The following is a 15,509-nucleotide window of genomic DNA, read 5'->3' as shown; positions in this document are numbered from 1 at the left end:
TGTATGATAGTTCGAGTCATCACCCTTTTATATAAAAAAAGATTCCGGACCAGTTCCATTATTGTGGCAGCAACAAAACTTGCTGAATATTATAGTTTGCCTCACAGATTTGGGCACACTAATCACTAACATAGCCTCCATCTGTTCAACACTGAGTATATTTACATATACACATATATATACATATCTGTGTATATGTAAATATATATAGTCTTAACTTATGTTTTCATTGGTGCTCACTGGTCCAAAGTTTTGCAGCATTTGTTTGAAATTTATTTTAAATGTATTGTCTTTAATGTTTAAATGTTAGAACCTGAAAAAGGCATGATTACTAACCTTTGTCCCGGAAAGTTTAAAGTTTGACTAAATGAGTTTGCAAAATGTAAATCTGTCTAAATTTGATTTCTGAGCTTGATTTTGTTGGTCTGCTCTGCAGATGTATAAAGACTTAACCCCATGGATCATGTTTGTGTATCTGAAAATGTGTTTTTTTTTTTGTTTTGTTTTTGTCAACGTTCTGCAAGTAAATGCCTTTATATATATCAACCAATCATGTTCTCTCTGTGGCTCTTTTCACAAAGTTGTTGTTTGAACAGACTGCTAATATACATTTTATAATGAAGCAACGTTTAAAGTTTTACTTTTTAGAATCCATAGTCAACACATATTAACGACACCTTGATTTATTTACATATAGTTTTTTCCAAAGCAAACAGGAGGCACTTGTACATCACATTTATAAAGATTGCAAAAGAATTGGAAAATTGTAGAAAAAATGATATTACTGGCTGTATCTTCTCTACTGAATGAAGCTCAAAAGACAAGGTAAGCTCGTTCAATTCTCAAACTCTCCATTGGGGGTCTCTCTACTCTCATCTCTGCAACTTGACATTCGTCAGACTGCCTCTGTAAGTTCAGTGACACCTACGTATTTTAAAAGGAAGCTGTCATATTAACTAACAGTGGCAGTGAGTTACATCAGCTGTCTCCTCTTTGATATCTCTAAACTGGTGTACGAGTATCATCTTGAGTTCAACTATTATTATTTCACTGCCATGACCGTCCACTGTTAGGATGTCTACGTCCAGGCAGACTAAGGTGAGTTTATCTAGAAGGATACCAAGCGACAGATAAAGGACCTGCATCGTGTTTTATGTTAAATCTAGGGTTTTAACATAATGCATGTAAACTGCAATCTACCATGCAGCAGTATTTTTGAACAGGAAAAAATACAATTAATTAATTACCACATTGTATGATCCTTTCATCTGCTTTATTATTGGCTGCAGTCTAAGTCAATACAATAACAAACAGAAGAGACTGTTATGAACTATTTGAACAATTGTTGGACTGTAATGAGCTTGCTTTCTCTTATATAGAAAATGTGTCAGAACGTTTTTTGATTAACTTTGTCTTCAAATAAGTATTGTTTTTGCCTTTCTACTTTTTTTTATTACTTGTCTATTTGGGTGTTTTAGAGATTTTTAATTACATACCTATAGATGATCCAGCAGGTCAAATTTTTTTTTGAATTTTGATTGTTTGTTTATATTTCTTATGTGATAAAACTTATTGCTGTTTTTTCAACATAGCTTTGTGCAAATGTAATTTATTCTATCAATAATTTAATTTAAAGCTCATTTTATACATAGGCTACATATATATCTGAGCCAGAGTAAATTCTACATTTTAATATTAAAAAAGGCAACCAATGGACATTTAAAAGCCTGGTAATGTTTACTTGTTTGTATATAATACTGAAAATATTAGGAGAGGGAAAACGTGCAGGAGAACACTGCTCAAGCTTTTAAACTGTGGCGGCTACGAGAGCTTCTGTAAGATCTCGCGAGAAGTCAACTTCGAGGGGAGTGTCAAATTCCAAGAGAGAGGAGAGGAGAGGGGAGCTAGAGAGAGAGAGAGAGAGAGAGAGAGAGAGAGAGAGAGAGAGGGGCGCAAGGGTGAGTTTGTAAACACTTTATTCTCCTCTAAATTCATCAAAGATTTGTCCACTACACTAAACTACTACCAGGTTGCGTTCGGCACGACAGTTTGTCATTGTTTGTTGTAGTTAGAACTACAGGTCTGTGTAACTGTCGAAACTGTTCATTCGGACCAACTGTCTCGCTTTGCACTCAAGTGTCAGTCCGCTAACCTACTGAAGTGCTAGGTTTTTCTGCTTTTGTGTTTTCGATTGTCCGCCATACCATAAAAGACACCGGCTCACTGTGGATATGTTTAAATTGGAGTTCGTATGTGTTTGTTGTCATCGCATAAAGTGTTAGCGGGGTTGTTATTACTCACTTTAAATACGCGTTTGGCCTGTTGGTGACTGTTAGCCACAGCAGCTAGCTATTAGTTTTTGCGTGGATACAAAAAGTTGACTTCTGGATTTTAACCAATGAAATTTAGTTAGCTGCTGTAATTGACAGGGTCCAAAGCTATATGTGCATTTGATGCGGCTGACTGACGTCCTCATGGCCAATTGCTGGGAAGAATAGGCGGTCTTGTTACGGGAAAAGGCAGGACTAAAGTGTGTCCGTACTAGCCAGGAGGTAATGGAGGCTAAAAAAGACAAACCTTTTCAAGGCAGTCAGCGTTGTCTGGAAGAGAGAACTGAAGTCTGTGGGACTTTGGGAATTATGTTTTATTCTGACCTATTTTTTTGTGCATGCACGTAGTCGCCTGTCTTTTGTAGGCGGTAGCGTATATGTCGGTGATAATGTGTGGCTGCAAGAAGAGACTCAAAAGCGCTCAAAGTAATAATGATATCCATAGCATTGCAATTTGAACTGTTAGACGCCCCACGATCGGTATCCCCGTGCATGTCAACACCTTCATTAAGAATGTAGGTCATGTTTTTTGGCAGAGTTGTACTTCATTCCATCACATAGAGAAGGGTTACACTAGAGAAAACTGCAGCATGTTGTGTCCAGTCAAACTTATTGACCCGCTCTCAGTAATGCCATGCTGCACATTTCAAGTTGTGTGTGTGTGTGTTTGTTTTCTGTTAATAAACAAATCTAATGTTAAAGAAAGTAAGCCTGTGTTTAGGTATACATCTGCAGAGTAGGTGAATTACTCTACCCTATCATCAGAGACCTCTTCTTGTAGAAAACAAACCACACAGCATAATATTTTTCTTTTAAATATTTTGTAAAAAACAGCCAGAACCTCAATGCAAACCTCACTAATGTTGCAGAACAAAAATCACACAAGTCCCATGTTTCTGATTTAATTTTAGAAAACTGCCCTGGGTCTGTCCGGCATTGTCCTGCATTGTCTGCTCTCTCTGCATGGATTCAGCTTTTAGGGCTTGTTAGTTATGCAGACATGGATATAGGATTTCATTTGTTCCATTTACTAAATCTTGTGTTCACTTCGCTTACATAAACATATTGACTGCTACACACACTCAGCCACAACCTAGATCTTTAGTCTTTACAAAGCTTACAAAACCCACCTGAGATAGTAAATATCCAAATGCTGACCGCATTTTACTTTTTAGGGTTTTTTTCCTCCTCTTTTACTTTTTCTTTTTGCGGGGTCTCCCCTACCCTCCGGCAATTTAAGCCTCAGATTCCACAGTCATGGCTGCAGAGCGAGCTATTAATACAGTTTGTTTAGTCAGTTTCCTAGCAGGCCGCATCAAACACTGGATGGCTGTGGCTGATTATAGCTGGGACTTGTTCCCTTACACCTGCTGAGTCGGAGAAATCCAAGTTAACGGCAGGACATTGGCAGCAGCTCAATGAGAGAGACAGAAATTGGGGGTCTTTCAGTACTTCCATGTCACCTTGGATGAAATGTAGTGAATACAGGTGGTCTGATATCAAGGCTTGTAATGAATATCGTTTATGTAAATGGAGGTCTGCATGTATAGAGTTCAGTAAAACTCATCATTGTTAACTTATTTCTCTTGGTGAGAGACATATGACAGGTTGTACATTTACATCAGAGGAATACATATTGTACTTCAGTCTTTGAAGATGAGAAAGAAAACCTCATCACATTTGTTTTAATCAGGTTAAGATATTGGTTGGGACAGTTATGAAAACAAAATGGTATTTTCCACCCCTGTCAACTGGAATTTATGGTGGAGTTTCCACAAAATCAAATCCCACATTTCATGTTGGTGCCAGCCAGCCAAGTTAATGTCTAGCATGTCTTTAGTGAGATGTAAACTTCGAAGTCTGTTCCCACTCCTCACGCCAGATGTGTCCATTTCCCCTACACACAGTCCACACCCTCGGTATAACGAGCCTGATTGTGTATCTCATTTGCAGACAAAACTCTGCCCAAATAGACACAGTGGATTGGGAGCACTTTGTGAGGGCCCTTGCACTGACCTGTTGCCTTTCTCCAGAGCATGGGAGACCTGCAGGAAAGCAGACTACTGTACTTCATGAATAGTTTGATCTGTGCAGATAGGGTCAGCTTTTGCTTGCAAATATGATGCAGACACCTTTTCCTCATAAAGCTGAGAGACAAGTTAGGACTGTAGGCTCAGCGTCATGGGAGAGCGTTGTATTCCAGCGCAAGACTTCAGTAATCATGTGTTGGCTCAGGGGCAGCTGTCCTCGGCAGAGAGAGAAATGGAGGGAGGAAGGAGGAAAAAATACTGACTTCAACACTGGGAAAACTTTCAGACATTTATGCCTCGCCAAAATAATGAATAATCTGTCCCACTCAATAATGTTAAACGACATGTTTAACCCATGTAGCAGATACAACAGAAGTTAGTGTGGTCAGTAACTCTGTAATACTACAATACCGAACCATTTTTAACTCTTGTTGCTTTCCAGTTTTTGGAACATCTGTATGTACTGTAAGTTTTTAAGCAACATTTTGTTTAAATTAAGATATTTAAACAGTTCAAAGAACAACAGAAATATACATAAACTGAATGGATCTTTGAAACTTGCTCCTTCATGTTCGCCAATGTATTCATGAACAAAATTCAAGAACAAAAGTAGCTCATTTGCATTTACAGCTACAGACAATGAAACTGTCGCTTTGAAATAGCTGAAACTAGGTTTATACACTCGTGCTAGTGAGAATGATAAGTGCATTTTGAGCTGAAACTTACACATTGCTGGATCCTGTTGAACGTTGAACGAATTAATGAGGTGTCACATGGTCGTTTAAGTCAACAAAGTAAAACGTTGTGAGTCAAATTACAAATGACACTGTAGAGTGAGGCTGTTTACAGTATATATACCTACCTGCACACATAACAAGTTCCATGATGCGTATTGGTACATTGTCATACTGTCACTGGGATGCCATTGTGTAATAGCTGCCAGACGTCACTTTGGGCCATCCGAGAGTGCTGAAACATTAATGCCCACCAATTCCCTGATATAAATTTAATGAGTTATTTTTCTAAGCTTCCCAGTTTGTCCCCACATGTTGTTCAGCTGTGCAGAACAGTGCAGGGTGGGGTGGTTTAGTGGAGTCGGGGATGGGGTTGAGTTGCTTTTAGAGGCTTTGTTTACATCGTTTTAGCTTCAGGTGGAAAAGGGGGAGAAGCTGTAGCATTTGCACAAAGAGGGAGATAATGTTCAATACAGACATACAGACAAAAATGAATTGCTATTTTTGAGGAGCATATGACATTGTCTGTCTAACCCTATTATGTTGTAGTACAAGGGTTTTGTGTTTTATGTTAGACTTTTGGTGTAGCTTTTTTTGTGAAATTTACCTGAACAAGCAGGGTTAAAGAGGTTATAAGTACATAGTTTGTTTTAGACTGCAGTTAATTGGTACTGGTTTTAAAACGTATGTGACTGTTACAGCTGAGTCAAATTACAATTAAACGTCTCCACTTATCACTCTCAGTTTCTCAGTGAAAGTAGCAATACTCATACTGAAAGTAACATCACATTGTTGTGTATTTGTGTATTGAGTAAAAAGGGTTTTTAGATTGTGTTAGTAGTGTAATGTTTCCATCTTAATCTTGATGCAAGTAAGAGAAGCACAGTCTCAGGTCACTGTGAATGTTCCCAATGCAAAGTATTTGTTCTGTGAATTTACATGAGGGTGGAAGTGTATGAGGAGAGAAACAGCTGAATCAGAGAGCAGGGGTACAAGAAGGGGAAAGGTTGCAAGGTGCTGGAGAGGTGAGGAGAGGGAGTGGTAATGAAAGAAGGAGGGATGTGGACATGAACGAAATGAGAAAGAGAAGGAGGAGAGGGAGATGGCTTTGTGTAAACGGTAGCTGTCATCCTCTCTCGTAAGCAGCTCCTCATTGGCCAGTCATAAGCCCCCCTGTGTGAAGGAAGTATCACCAGGGAAACTTCTTCTCACTGCCTCTGTGCGTGTTTTTCTCCTTGCCAGGGTTATTTTTAAATAGCGTTCGGCTTCCTGCTCAGACTAAAGACTACAAGCCACAGCATCCCTGTTTTGTCGTTCTCAGGCCAGTTAACAAATTGAGAAAAAGAAGCTGCCACAATGTTCTCCTCTTCTCCTCTTCCACAGTTACATTGCAAGCTCTTTGCAAAAATGGGGGACGACCGACCTTTTGTTTGCAACGCTCCTGGCTGTGGACAGGTAAGTCCTCTCACTCCATGTAGTAAGTCTCAGGTGTGTGCATGAGTGCTGTGCGATGTTTTTGCATGTGTTCTTTAGAGGTTAACCTTACTACATACAGAATTTTGTTTTTGAAATAATACAAATTAAAAGCACAACAAATCAATGTCATACTTGCCATTTAGAGCTTTATACTTATAGACAGAAAAATTACACTTAAAAGACTCACTTACTGTGATTTGTACCTCTCTAAAGGTGAACATCACATCAGTAACTTTGTCGTTAGTATGCTGTCTTTTGAGACAGCAACGTCTTTTTTAGCAATGACTCATTGGAAGCTCCAGTGAGTAATCAAAGCGCTGTTATTGTTTCAACCTGTCACTGCTTACTTCCAGTGCCTGCAGACACAGGTTTGAGCCACGGCAGTGACTCAGCTGAGTGCCAGTAGTGCACTCACATGCCAGCTGCATGCTGTATTGTTGAGACTTGGCTTGATTTCACAGAAAAGAAGAGGAAGAAATTAAAAGAAGTACATACTAGGACTCATGATTATTCAACACAGGATATATATATATATATATATATATATATATATATATATATGTGTGTGTGTGTGTGTGTGTGTCTGGTGTTGGGTTCATTTAGCTGTCTGGTGTCTGATGCTGAGTGGGGTGTGATATGCTCAGCTAGTAATGGACTGTCTCTTCTGGGGTCTGAGAAAGATGGTGTTTATGTGATTATGAAACATATGGGATTCAAAAGACTTTTTCTGTTTTCTGATCGGAATAGGTCAGTTGTAAATAGCATCGCACTACAGTCATGTAAAGCAGTAAAGCATGCACATTGGATAAATACATTATTTAGGGGCATATGCATCCAAACACCATGTACACCTTGGGAAACCCTCTCTCCTTTTGGCATGTTTCTGTGATGTAAATACTCTGCATATTTCATTTGTAGATATCATTATTAATTTAGTTGACAGGAAGCTTTTCAAGTGATGACAGTGCGGGTTTACAGCTGTGGCGCTCTCACCAGTGTTGTTTGAGTGTCAAACTCTTGTATAAACACCGCCTGGGATTGTAGTATGGTGTAAGATATTTGGGTGTGTTTTCATTATGACGCCACTTCACTTTGAGGAACACAAACAAGTTTATCTTTTAGAATTTAGCAAAATTCCCAAATTAAACCACATTAAATTATTGTATATTCAAGGTGAACATCAAGAGCAAATTAACATATTTTTTGTTCATTATTTGTGTGTATTATGTGTTATTTATTTTGACATACTCTTATTAGAAATATTTGATCACTAATTGTTTCAGCTGCTTCATCTCTACTATTATTATCTGATGTGCAACAGAGCCGTGGTTGCTTCTGTGTGAGTGTTTTGTTATGTAATGTATGGCTCATTTTTGAGCCATTTAACAAATGTATATTATTGATTTTACCAGTTTTTGGTCTCCTCAAATCTTGAGGGAAATGTTTTGTTTAGCTGATAATTAATCAACTAAGTTACTGTTGACTTAACAGCTTAACTTAGTGTGCCTGCTGTTTGCTCTTGGGCAGGTTGTGCATTTACAGTAGATGTTTTTTAATCTGGGTAAAATCGAATTTGATCTTCTGTACCGACAGAATTAAAGTTGCCAAGTTCTTTGTATATCAGATTCCTATTATAAGTACATATGCATAGATGCAAATACTCTACAAGTCCAGGCGCCTTGCTTCAATCTTCTCTACATAGGTTTTTCATTGTTAATGATTGATGCAAAAAGATATTGATAAGCACAGATGGTGTAATTTTGATAAGTGCTGATGGTCAGTACTCAGTCCTTATATTAGTCAGTGTTCATATACAGTCTGTTTTGAAGTCTAGACTTTACTGACTGTTATAAATGCTTTACCAACTGTTAATAATACCACTCTCATAGTACTTGGTGTACATTCAGAAATGGAACATCCCTTATGTTACAAGCCCCTTATGTCCACATGCTTTTATACTACTGCCCTTTACAAGCAACAGTTGTCTACCAGGAAACTCTGAATCATGCCCATAATAGAACATGGATGATTGACTTCTGGCTTTGCTCAGGGTTTTCCTTTTACCAAGTTAACAACAACAACAACAACAATAACAGCAGCAGCAGCAGCTCCCCTATTATATGCTGCCCGGTATTTATTGCGCAGGGAGGGGTAATCCTAGCTGCAAGTATCTCATACAGGGAGATTAGTCGAAGATAGTTTCCTCCAAAAGACCCAGCCGCCTTGTTCAGACAGATGAGACATGTAGTTGTATCGGTGATGCTGCCTGGTGGGGCTAAAAATAAGACCCCTGACACTTGACTGTGTTTCCACTTCACTCTCACGACTGAACTCGCAACTGTAACGCGGCACCCTAAAATAGGCTGCAATGAATGGTGGATAGGCCTGTGCCAGAGCCAAGATTATTCCTCCCACATCTCAGTGAATCACCCCACCACTTCTCAAAAGAAGTTCCATGTCTCAGTGGATGGCTGTCAGCGCACTTCATTATTTGTCTGATTTGTCCCACTGACAGATCCCTCTAGCCTTCACTGTGGATCCATGATAAGAGGCAACAGAATACAAATGAATGTAGAGCCCCAGTAGTTTGACAACAACTACTAACACTAGTGTTTGTAGGATCTGTTTTGATGTTCTTACATCCGTAAGATGTTTTTTTTTTTAATTTCATCAAATTATTAACCTTTTCCTCCTTTTCATACCTGACATAGTAGTCCCCTGTCTTTTTTTGTTGTGTAATGATATTTGAGCCCACATCCCATGGCTACAATGGTGCCTATACATTGCTTTTAAGACATAAAGAATTGTAGCCTACAGATCCATTTTCTTTGTGGTTAGTCACATAATGTTTACTCTATAGACTGCATGTGCTGGGCTACATCTCCAAGAGATTATCTGTCTGTGATCGTTGCAATGTGATATCAGGGTTAAGGTAATATAGGCTGTCTCTTCAGGTCACCAGGACACGGTTACAGTTGCCTGCAGGCTAATTCACATAATGTTCTAATCTCTCCAGTTTTCTTTTTGTTCCAGAGGTTTACCAATGAGGACCACTTGGCAGTACACAAACACAAGCATGAGATGACACTTAAATTTGGACCAGCCAGGACTGACTCTGTTATAATTGCAGGTACTGTTTCACTCGGCTTCACTTTACAGTGTCGTCTCTCTCAATGAAGACTATTTAGCATACCTCAGTGTCAGTGTGTTCCAACACTACATACTGAATGGCAAGGCCGGCTATATTCAAAGCTAAGTGGGAACTAAGTGTGAGAGATAGTGTTGATTTGAATTGTTATTTTTGTCCATTGCCTTTTCCCCAGACCAGACACCTACTCCCACCCGTTTCCTAAAGAACTGCGAGGAGGTTGGTCTGTTTAATGAGCTGGCCAGTTCCTTCGAACAAGATGACGAAGACAAGAAAGCCAAGAACTCTGTAAGGACAGTTCGTGATTTTATTGACTTCTTTATTTAAGTGTGCACGATATGTACATGTTTTACTATTGCAGAGAACCCATGCAGTGAAAAATGAATTACTTACTTCCTTGTTTCTTCCTCAGGCTTTTTGCCTCAAATGTTGATGTTGTCAAAAATTATAGCTTGCCTTCAAATTCCGGTCTTGCACACTTGTACCATTATACTGCCAACTGTTGCAACAGCTTGTTTAGAGTGCTATTTCAAAGGTTCATTGTTGTGTCTGTTAAGTTTGTGAGTTAAATGCCAACTTCCTTTTTCATATACTGCAGTGTGAACATTCTATCTTTCTCTCACTTCTCAGCTCCCTGCAGCCAACCAAGTGGCTTTAGACATGAGCCTGCAGACACCTTCAGATGTAAAGGTGAAAGAGGAGGCACCTGTAGAGGTTGACTCCTCACCACCAGAAAGCCCTGAGTCCATCTCTGGGCAGTCGGACAGCCACAGAGAGCCTCTTGTTAAAGCAAAGGTAGGACAGAAATTGTGGGAGGGGATTGCATGGGTATTGGTCTATAGCATTGCAACAGTTAGGTTCAGGATACCAGTATTTCTGTATCCTAATGGCTTACATAGAATCCTCTGTTACAGTTAAGTTCTGTTTTACAATTTCTTAGGATACACCACCCAGGAATTCAGCCCCCACCCCAACCATTGTGCGTCCTGGTTCCCTCCCACTACACTTGGGCTTTGATGCTCTGCAGCCCACTATGCCCTCACCCACTTCTGTCATCACACAGGCACCACCTTCAAACCGAACTTTGGGGTGAGTAAAGCTTAGCAACCCTCTGCTGACCTTTATACCTCTTTAAACTTGTCCTGGTTCTTTAAATGTACGTCGTGTAGATTTGAAGTGCATTGTGCTAACTGTCAGACAGTAACACATACATTTTCAGTTTGCATCTTTATGTGTGTATCCACCTCACCTGGGAGAGCTCCCAGGTGAGGTGCAAGGTTGATGTTTGTGATCACAGCAACTCATATCGATGCAATAATGTTTTTGTTGCTCCAAAAAAAAACTACCATACTGTATCTAAATGTCTCCTGTTCGAAAAGTATTTTCATGTGCCTTTAAATGTGTATTTTATGATATAAATATGTGGTCATGACGGAATCTCCTGTCTGTCTGTTTAGTTCACCAACCAGCCATTACCCTATGATGATGCTTCCTTCTGGTCAGGCAGTGCCTGTGCTTCCCGGTCCTGTACAGATGCCTTCTGTTATCAATGTAAGCCCTACAGTCTAGAAATGTTGCACCCTAACTTAATCTTAAACTTAAATTGGTCGAGTTTTAATCCATATGTGTTTATGTCTCTAGCTGGCCCGACCCATGTGCATGGTACCCAACATTCCTGGGATCCCTGGTCCTCCTCTGGGAGGCAGCAGCAGCGGCTCTAACTCTCCCTCTGGCTACAGCATCCACTCAGAAGCCAAGATGGTCAGCACTAGATTAGCTCTCTATTTTTATCTACTTATCTGTTCTTTTTGTCTCTGCCCTTACCCTCCAGCTTCCCTCTGCACTGGTGTCATTTGTACATCATATGATTTTTTTTTACTGCAGATACTTCTTTATTTAACCCTTACACCTGACAACACAATTTTTACTGAATTTATGATCCTGGAAAGTACACAGTTGTAATAAAAATCCAGTTATTCCACAATTTTTAAGCTGTAACTGAGGTCATACACATAGTACATTTCTTCATATATATGCTATATGCTTGCTCCTTTAGCCATTAGTGTAGGATCATTAGTATCGGTATAGACAATGGGTGTCTGCTGGTTTGCAGAATAGTTCTGTGTTAAGTGATCATAGTCGGAAGACTGCTGTATACATAACTGTGCTTTTGTATGCCTCCAGGGCCACAGTCAGTTTGTTTCCAAATCATTATTACCGGTTAGATGTGCACCATCACAAAGCAACAGCAACAACAAAGTTTGAGGTACTGCTGGATGTAACATGAATATGTTGCAGAGAACTAAATGTTTCAGCACCTCATTGCTCAGAGACATCAGTTTTTTTCCCATTAGAAAAAAATCACTCACTAGGCTTGGGAGATCTTTGTCCTTTCTTAGTGATTAAATCTTCTCCACAGTAATAAAGCAGTATGTTTTACACACTGCACTATTGATACTGGTATTGTGGGAACTGCTCTGTAACTGCTGAGCTTGTTTCTGATATTTTGTTGATCTTTTGTAGCGCCTGAAGGCTGCGCTGTCCCAGCAGAGCCCATCAGGACAGAGTTTGGGGGTCATGGCTATGGGCAGCAGCCCCATGGCACCTCAAAAAGCAGAGCAGAGTCAGTTGCTAGTTCAACAGCCAGATGCTCCATCACCTGCACAACCTCAGGTACTCTTTGTTAAGTCTAAAGATGAAACCAAGACTAAGCTTATCTTAAATATATTACTCATAACTTTTTTGAGTTACAGAAAATTGGGGTTGTACTTCTTGTGCAGAGATGACATTAACATGTGCTGGCTAAAAAAATGAAACTATGACTCAAACTTCCTCTTTTCTTTCTCGACTTGCTTCCACTCCTCTTGCCTGTTTAGTTCCCTGCTGATCTCTTTCCCCTCTTCTCCCTCCAGGTATCCCCAGCACAGCCTACAGGTGGGCGGCGGCGGCGGACGGCAGACGATGACCCAGATGAGCGAAGGCAGCGCTTCCTCGAGAGGAATCGGGCAGCAGCCTCGCGCTGCAGACAGAAGCGCAAACTGTGGGTCAACTCCTTAGAGAAGAAGGCTGAGGAGCTCAGCTCTCTGAATGTCTCGCTGTCGGTGAGTGGGCTCAGTGTGGGTGGACAGGGATGAAATGTGGTGTTAGTGTGTTTATTGTCACACTAACTGTGCAGTGACATGCTTAGAGGTAGTTGGGGAAGTTTGAAAGGTGGATTCCATTTAAGAACAATCAGTTTAAAGGTGATATTGGGTAGTGGGTAGTAACCACTTGTGTGAGGTCGTTTTAAATCATTTATTCACCATAGTCCCACTTTTTACAGCTTAATCTTTTCGTGTTTTCTACAAGAAAAGCATCAGAAAATAGTAATAGTTTTCTCAAACATTTCTTTAGGAAATACAGTACAGTTATGACGTGATGTATTGTTCAGCCTGATTTTTCCATCCTGTCAGAATGAAGTGTCTCTGTTGCGGAACGAGGTGGCTCATTTGAAGCAGCTGCTGCTGGCCCACAAAGACTGTCCTGTGACCACCCTACAGAAGAAGACTGCCTACCTAGGTGAGCCCTGTACACTTACATTCTAATCTCATGTATGAATATGATGATCTGCTGTTCCAAACCATAGAAAGCCACAGTAAAACCAAAACTACCGTACTGTGCAGTAGTTAAAACAAAAAACTCCCAAATTCAAAATTGATATTGATGTCTGTCACTGTTACTAACTTTTGAAAAGAGTTTTGAGAAAAAAAGATCTAATGTAGTTTATTTAAAAAAACACACACACAATTTCCCACCTCCACTACGTCTTTATGTGGACATGTGTTTGTGTGTGCAAAATACTTCATGTCTTGATCAACAGGTGTTGCTAACAATAGCTGACAGTGACATCTTGGTCAAGACAAAATAGGACATCGTTGTTTATAAAATCATTAAAGTTCAGTTATTTATGGCTTTCTAGTGGCAGTAGTGGTTGGTGAGTTGCCTTTAAATGTGATCATTGTTTAATGCATTTGTTGGTATAATTATAGGTGTGTTTCTTTCTATTTTTCTTGTGTAGTTGCAGAAGAGAGCATGAAAGACACCTCAGAGCCTACAGGTTCTCCTGCCCCAGTGATTCAGCACAGCTCATCTGCACACAGCCCCTCTACAGGGCACAACGGCCTGAGCTCGAGGGCAGCAGCTGAGGCTATGGCTATGTCTGTGCTGGCAGGAATGGGCCAGCAGCAGAGGGCTGAGAGTGGACCCTCTCACATTATCATGGCTGCACAGTCTCAATCTGCTGCCAGATGATGAGCGATGCCACCGTGGCCCAGACTTGGCTCAGCACCCAGGGGTAGAAGAGACTCCCAACTTCCCCAATCTTAAAGTCAGAATTTCACATACCACCCTCTCTGCTCTTTCTGACCCTCGTGTGAAGCCATCATGCTGCGGCCTGGAGCTCAGCAACAGCCTTCTGGGAATGGACTGAGAATTTTGAGAGAGCTTCCTGTTCACTTTGCCATAGACTACAGGGGCTGGACTCCAATACCCCTCCCCCTGTTCACTCCCCCTTGTGCATCCTTCGCTCATCGCTCCTTATCCTTACCCTCCACTGGACTGTAGGACTGCATCACATATACTGCCGTTATAAACTTCCCAAATGGACACACATGCACAACAATCATCGCTGATCAAATCAGACACCAAACAACTCACAGGGCTTTACACTGTTTGCTGCAGGGAATAGTGCCTTGCAGTCCTTGACTTTTTTAAGCCACCCACACATGCCATCACAGCAGATGTCCCCGAACATCCTCGGCTCCAAAGATGCAACAGTTTTCTGAAATCTCAATTATTCAACCCGACCTTTTGCAAACTGTTTCACCTGAAGGTGATCTCAACACGGACCCGTAAACCTTACCTCATGTACACCCCTTTATGATAAAATGTATTAACTGTGTGTGTGATTGTATATTTATGTACATCAGAACATAGCAGTTTGCCTCCTCCTGATCTGATGCATTATCAGCTTAGATTATTAGCATGTCACCTTTTCTATTAGAGTGTTTTGTTCGTGATATAGTATGTGCAGCTATATTTTTTTAAACTAATTGGCACATCCTCCCAGATAAGTACAAATCATCAGACCTGAAGGAAAGTGAACATCTCCCATCCTTGATATGTTGACTGGTTGTAAGTGGATGCCTTGAACATTTTATATTGTAACTGTATTTCTGTGTGTGTGTGTGGGCCCTGGATGTACTGTAACTGCTATTTTCACACTTCTCAGGATGGTTGCACATCCTTGCTGCTTGTTGGAGGTGTGATGAACCCCTTAGTCTTTTTTGCTCTTTACCAAAACTCAAACTAAGCCATATGACCACAAGCAGATCTCTGGATCTCCAAAGACCACCTAGTACTTTGCTCTGGGACAGGAAGTGTATAGTCTAATGAGAGTGTGATTGAGAGGTCACAGGGACACAATCGACGGTATATCACTGCGTGGTATTTGCATTTATACACAGTTTCACATACAATGACTGACAATTTTGCCTTAATATCACATTGGTGCCTCTGATATTCCCATTTATTTTAAGTTTAATAATAACACCAGGGCCTTACAGAAATAAATTTGTCTTCATTTGTTCACTTCATCAAAAGAAAAATTTGATTGTTGGATTCTCAAAGGTAGGGTAGGAGATTTAACAAAAAGTGCATCAGAAGGAAATCTCCTACCCTACCTTTTAAAAGTCTTTAAAAATGTCAAATCATAAAATCATTACACTCATCATTAAATTATAAATGTTAATAT

General features: G+C 40.2%; 1 protein-coding gene across 4 annotated transcripts; it reads left to right on the top strand.

Annotated features, from left to right (window-relative positions):
• The first annotated feature begins 1,079 nt into the window (after window positions 1-1,079).
• On the top strand, window positions 1,080-14,823 carry atf7a (activating transcription factor 7a). Of its 4 annotated transcripts, none has more exons than XM_028409328.1 (12): window positions 1,080-1,098; window positions 6,478-6,549; window positions 9,604-9,700; window positions 9,894-10,006; window positions 10,349-10,513; window positions 10,659-10,807; window positions 11,176-11,269; window positions 11,360-11,479; window positions 12,242-12,391; window positions 12,631-12,819; window positions 13,171-13,276; window positions 13,776-14,008. In XM_028409328.1, exons 2-12 carry the CDS (start codon window positions 6,502-6,504, stop codon window positions 14,006-14,008), a joined length of 1,464 nt encoding a protein of 487 aa, XP_028265129.1. In that variant the 5' UTR covers window positions 1,080-1,098; window positions 6,478-6,501. The 4 variants fall into 4 exon arrangements, with proteins under 4 accessions (XP_028265129.1, XP_028265130.1, XP_028265131.1 ...); XM_028409329.1 differs by lacking the exon at window positions 1,080-1,098 and adding an exon at window positions 1,804-1,958; XM_028409327.1 differs by lacking the exon at window positions 1,080-1,098 and having other exon boundaries at window positions 6,462-6,549; window positions 13,776-14,823.
• Window positions 14,824-15,509: the final 686 nt, after the last annotated feature.

The sequence above is a fragment of the Parambassis ranga genome, chromosome 7 (genome assembly GCF_900634625.1).
Source record: "Parambassis ranga chromosome 7, fParRan2.1, whole genome shotgun sequence".
In the NCBI taxonomy this organism is placed as follows: domain Eukaryota; kingdom Metazoa; phylum Chordata; class Actinopteri; family Ambassidae; genus Parambassis; species Parambassis ranga.
The sequence above is the reverse complement of the archived record's forward strand: the minus strand, read 5'-3'. Positions and strand labels throughout refer to the sequence as shown.

What these genes read in the sequence shown, in the direction of transcription:
- atf7a (XM_028409327.1), top strand. Translation starts at nt 6,502, where the DNA reads ATGGGGGACGACCGACCTTTTGTTTGCAACGCTCCTGGCTGTGGACAG. An exon ending in AGATGCCTTCTGTTATCAAT is followed by an intron (nt 11,270 to 11,359) that starts GTAAGCCCTACA and finishes TTATGTCTCTAG; the next exon opens with CTGGCCCGACCCATGTGCAT. An exon ending in CTCTGAATGTCTCGCTGTCG is followed by an intron (nt 12,820 to 13,170) that starts GTGAGTGGGCTC and finishes CCATCCTGTCAG; the next exon opens with AATGAAGTGTCTCTGTTGCG.